We start from the raw sequence: 5,201 nt of genomic DNA, 5'->3' as shown, positions 1-5,201 counted from the left end.
CCTGGAGACCCCGGCGGGTCAGCGTTCAGTCCCCTCCCCGGGTGCGCCTGGCCCCGCCGCCGCGCGGCTCCCGGGCTCTATATAGGGCGCGCGCTCGCGGGCCTCGGAGTTCCACCAGTCCGCGAGCTGCCGTCGGCTCCCGCGGGGGGCGGGCCGGGGCGCCGAGCTGCGCTCTCGCTTCTCCTCTGCCCCCCCACTCCGCGCCGCGGCCTCCTCCCTCCTCCTCCTCCTCCTCCTCCTCCTCGGCCCCGCTAGCAAACTTTCCGTCCCTCCCCGCCCCTCGCCCGTTATTCGTCTCGATTCCAGCCGGGCCGCGCCGCGCCGCGCCGCACCGAGGGCTCCTCCCAACCCTCCCCGCTTGCAGTTCCGACCATTACAGGACCCAGAAAAAAAATGTCGACCACACTCCTGTCCGCCTTCTACGATATCGACTTCTTGTGCAAGGTAAGCCGGCGAGCGGGGAAGGACGGCGGGCCGCCTGGAACCCCTGGAGTTCCGAGACTTGGGCTGCCGGGCCGGGTTGGGGCGGGAGGGGACCCTTCCAAGTTGACTTTTCGGGTGGAGGGAAGTCCTGGAGTTAGCAGCCCTGTGTGCTTGCGACTGTGGGCGTGGAGAGCTGGGAGGGAGCGAGTAGCGGCTGCAGCAGCGGCGCTCCTCCCGGGCCGACCACGGCCACGCTGCCGGGACTTCCCGGACAGTGTTTGCGCCGCCCACCCCGTGGCCACGGGCCCAGGATCACATGGCTAGACCCGGCCGCGGCCCGGGTGGGCGTCCTCCACTCCCTCCGGCCTGGTTTTCGCGAGTGTAACGGTGGAGGCCGCATTGAAATCCGCAGGAGAAAAGAAGGTGGGCAGTTGGGACTAGGCTGAGTTCTCCCCAACTCTTCCTCCCCTTCCGATCTTCATCCCGTCCCCGCTCCCCTCCCTTTGGCAGACGGAGAAATCCCTGGCCAACCTCAATCTGAACAACATGCTGGACAAGAAGGCGGTGGGGACGCCCGTGGCTGCTGCCAACAGCTCGAGCTTCACGCCGGGCTTCCTGCGACGCCACTCGGCCAGCAACCTCCACGCGCTCGCCCACCCCGCGCCCAGCCCGGGCAGCTGCTCGCCCAAGTTCCCAGGCGCCCCCAACGGCAGCAGCTGCGGCCCCGCAGCGGGCGCGGGCGGCCCGGCCTCCTACGGCCAGCTCAAGGAGCCTTCGGGGGGCAGCGGTACCGCTCTGGTCAACAAGGAGAGCAAATTCCGGGACCGCTCGTTCAGCGAGAACGGCGAGCGCAGCCAGCACCTCCTGCACCTGCAGCAGCAGCAGAAGGGGGGCAGCGGCTCCCAGATCAACTCCACGCGCTACAAGACCGAGCTGTGCCGACCCTTCGAGGAGAGCGGCACGTGCAAGTACGGCGAGAAGTGCCAGTTCGCCCACGGCTTCCACGAGCTGCGCAGCCTCACTCGGCACCCCAAGTACAAGACGGAGCTGTGCCGCACCTTCCACACCATCGGCTTCTGCCCCTACGGCCCGCGCTGCCATTTCATCCACAACGCGGAGGAGCGGCGGCCCGCGCCATCGGGGGGCGCCTCCGGGGACCTGCGAGCGTTTGGCGCGCGCGACGCGCTGCACCTGGGCTTTGCCCGGGAGCCGCGGCCCAAGCTGCATCACAGCCTCAGTTTCTCGGGCTTCCCGTCGGGTCACCACCAGCCCCCGGGGGGTCTGGAGTCGCCGCTGCTGCTCGACAGCCCCACGTCGCGCACGCCGCCACCGCCCTCCTCCTCGGCCTCATCCTGTTCCTCCTCCTCCGCCTCTTCCTGCTCCTCCACGTCGGCCGCATCCACGCCTCCGGGCGCCCCGACGTGCTGCGCCTCGGCGGCGGCTGCAGCGGCCGCCGCGCTGCTCTACGGTCCCGGGAGCGCCGCCGAGGACCTGCTGCCCCCCGGGGCCCCGTGCGCCACCTGCTCGGCCACCTCGTGTGCCAACAACGCCTTCGCCTTCGGCCCGGAGCTGAGCAGCCTCATCACGCCGCTTGCCATCCAGACCCACAGCTTCGCCGCCGCGGCCGCCGCCTACTACCGCAGCCAGCAGCAGGGCCTGGCCGGCCCCGCGCCGCCCCCCGCGCAACCCCCCGCGGCCCCCGCGCCGCCCTCGCCGCCCTTCGGCTTCCAGCTGCCGCGCCGTCTGTCCGAGTCGCCCGTGTTCGACGCGCCCCCCAGCCCCCCGGACTCGCTGTCGGACCGCGACAGCTACCTGAGCGGCTCGCTGAGCTCCGGCAGCCTCAGCGGCTCCGAGTCCCCCAGCCTGGATCCCGGCCGCCGCCTGCCCATCTTCAGCCGCCTCTCCATCTCCGACGACTGAGGCAAGGGGGCGCCCGCGAGGGGTTGGGAAGAGCGCCGCCGGGGGGCACCGGGTTAGGGGGTGACACGGCCGCAAGGCCCGACTTGCAGGCCCCCCTGCCTAGCACTTGGACTCGAACTCTGCTGGGAGGGGCCCCGCCCCTTCCCTTTCGGTTTTCTCCTTTCTTTTTTTTTTTTATCATTATTTTTATTATTATTATGACATAAAAGAGTTTCGTTCTTGTTGAAATAAAAGCCAACGAACTTTGTGTGGATGAACAAAAATAGTCACAACAGGCGGTTGTGATACGATAGAACAAAAGATACCAAACACTTGGTTAGGTCTCAGATGAGTTTGAAACTCTAGTTTAAAAAAAAAAAAATCGGCCCAGCACCAGCAGCTAAAAACCACCATTCCATCTCTCCTTTCACTTGAAAGCCTTAGTTACAGTCCAGATGTGAGAACTCTTAACCTTGGAAGGGGTTCCTAAATGTATTGTCTCAGACCAGTGTGAGCCAGCCGGCTGCCACCTCCCTAAACTATAAGCTTCTAGAATTCAGTGTAATGCCAAGAACATGCCTTGAAACGAGTAGCCTTCGGCCCCGTGTGCGCGGTTGTTTTCCTTGTTTTTGTTGTTTTTTTTTTTTAACAAAGTTATATATGTTTAGGGGTGGGGGGAGGGAACCTTGCATTCCAAAGTTTGATACTGGTCTCATTGCACCACTCAGTGGGTGCTTAGCCTAGAACCGTTTCCTCTGCTCTCTGGAAGCCTTGAGCAGAGCTCAGTTCGTCATTGTTGGGAGACAAGTGTGCTTCATTTTTAGCTGTTCTGAGTTGATTCGCGCGCCACGGCACCACAACTCAATATGAAAAAAAAAAAACTATTTAACTTATTTATTATCTTGTGAAAAGTATACATTGAGGATGTTGTTCATACTGTATTTATCGAGTATGATGAAAAGCAATAGATATATATTCTTTTATTATGTTAAATTATAATTGCCATTATTAATCGGCAAAATGTGGAGTGTATGTTCTTTTCACAGTAATATATGCCTTTTGTAACTTCACTTGGTTATTTTATTGTAAATGAGTAAGAAAAAAATCTTAATTTAAGAGATTGTATGTAATATTTATTTCATTAATTTCTTTCCTTGTTTACGTAAATTTCAAAAGATTGCATGATTTCTTTACAGAAATCTATCTATCTTGATGCTGTGGAAGTAGTTTGAGGAACATTTTGAGTTTTTCTTAGAATGTATAATGGTTGTGGCCCATCCAGCTTTAAAGAGAGAAAGAATGACCACATACTTCGCAGTCAGGCTCACATGTGGCATGCTTTTCTAGTTCCAGCTTTATAAACCAGCAAGAAAAAAAAAAATGGTTGCTGACTCCACCAGATCTACTGTGACATTGAGTATAAAGACATGTAGCAATAATGGGGAAATGGTCTCAGTGCCTTCACAGGGCCCGCAAATGCCTTAAATCTTCCTCAACCAAATAAGTATTTCATTAGTGCTTGAGAGAATTTGAATGTCGGATGGGTTCACCTGCACAAAAGGAAGAGATTTTTACCACTTTTTTTTATATAGCTATAAAGTGAAGAGGGCCATCTTAGTGCTGAAATGGTCTGTAGTACATGAATATGCCTTGTTTCGTGACAGTCCAAAACTTGTACTATTATTTGTCAATGTAAAAAGGCAGGAATGTCTCCCAGGCCTTCCTGGATGGCGGAGGAATGAGCAGGCGCTTAGTTTGTATGTAGGTACAGTTGGAGCACCGAGTGTACTCTGGACTACTTTTGACAGAAGTAGGTTTTTGAATGTAACAAGATAAGTCAACTTGAGTTGTAATATATTTTGGGGAATCAGTTCACTACAAATTGTGACTGTAAACATTGTACTGTAAATGTTTTGTAGTTTTCCCCCAATAAAATTTTTTGGGAAAAAAAAAGCATTCCTGAGTGAAAGGAGTGTTCTTTTTAAGTTGGTCTCTCTTCCTGGCTTTCCATGGCCACTGCAGGTCTGGGAAGGGGGTGTGGGGGAGGATGTGGGGAGCTGGCAGACCTCACAAGAGCCTGCATCCACTTGTACCTGTATTTATTTTCTAGCAAGTCCTTTCAGCTGAAAGACAGTAATTATTTGGCTGTCAGGGGGCATTTGTTAGCTGTTCCCTTTGGTAATAAGATGCATCCCAGTGTTGGCTGACTGGCTGGTGGCAGGGCCTGGCGGGAGACTGCAAGGGGTGTGGCCGGCCTGTGAGTCACCCAGTGGATCACGTGGCTGCTCTGGCAGCTGAAGGGCCGATTTTTCTCTCGGATGCCTGACCAGGGCCTGTAGCCTTGACAGGGGGGCTGGACATGGAGTTTTTGGCCAGGCGTTGGGAGTCCAGGGTTTTGCTTGGACTTTGGAAAAGCTGGGTTATGTCCTTGTCCAGAGAGGGAGGAAGATTAAGCGGGTTAAACTTCTATCTGGGTGATTGTTTACACAGACAACTTCCTCTGGGAATGAGCACATTCAGGCTATTTATGCAAAAGGAAGACCGGGCAGGCCAGAAAGCAAATTCAACCCGACTTCTGCAGAAGGGAAACAAGACTGCCTTGCTTTCCCGGGTTCTCAAAGCTTAGCAAGCTAAAGTCACTTGTGGTTTTGGGTTTTTTGTTGTTGTTGTTTTTACCCTGTTTTAAAACCATCACTTTTAAACTCCTGGGACAGTTGGATTTTTCTCCCCCCAACCCCCATACACACAGTTCAGACACCTTTTCCAAAGTAGGCAGGAGATCCCGCAATAGTTTGCTTTCTTATCCATAGCAGCTGGGCTCTATCAACCAATCTTAGCCCCACTCTGGCTGGGCCTGCCTTGGCCAGGGTCTCCTGTGA

General features: G+C 55.8%; 1 protein-coding gene across 2 annotated transcripts; it reads left to right on the top strand.

Annotated features, from left to right (window-relative positions):
- Positions 1-278: 278 nt before the first annotated feature.
- Positions 279-2,539, top strand: Zfp36l2 (ZFP36 ring finger protein like 2). Of its 2 annotated transcripts, none has more exons than XM_052746440.1 (2): positions 279-444; positions 934-2,539. In XM_052746440.1, exons 1-2 carry the CDS (start codon positions 394-396, stop codon positions 2,341-2,343), a joined length of 1,461 nt encoding a protein of 486 aa, XP_052602400.1. In that variant the 5' UTR covers positions 279-393; the 3' UTR covers positions 2,344-2,539. The 2 variants fall into 2 exon arrangements, with proteins under 2 accessions (XP_052602400.1, XP_052602401.1); XM_052746441.1 differs by lacking the exon at positions 279-444 and adding an exon at positions 732-846.
- Positions 2,540-5,201: the final 2,662 nt, after the last annotated feature.

Source organism: Peromyscus californicus, unplaced genomic scaffold (genome assembly GCF_007827085.1).
Source record: "Peromyscus californicus insignis strain IS unplaced genomic scaffold, ASM782708v3 Scaffold_1__1_contigs__length_55948999, whole genome shotgun sequence".
Taxonomy (NCBI): Eukaryota; Metazoa; Chordata; class Mammalia; order Rodentia; family Cricetidae; genus Peromyscus; species Peromyscus californicus.
Note: the sequence above shows the minus strand (reverse complement) of the source record. Positions and strands in the feature narration are given on the sequence as shown.

Coding starts and splice junctions, on each gene's coding strand:
- Zfp36l2 (XM_052746440.1), top strand. CDS start 394: ATGTCGACCACACTCCTGTCCGCCTTCTACGATATCGACTTCTTGTGC. Junction 445..933: donor ATATCGACTTCTTGTGCAAG/GTAAGCCGGCGA, acceptor TCCCTTTGGCAG/ACGGAGAAATCCCTGGCCAA.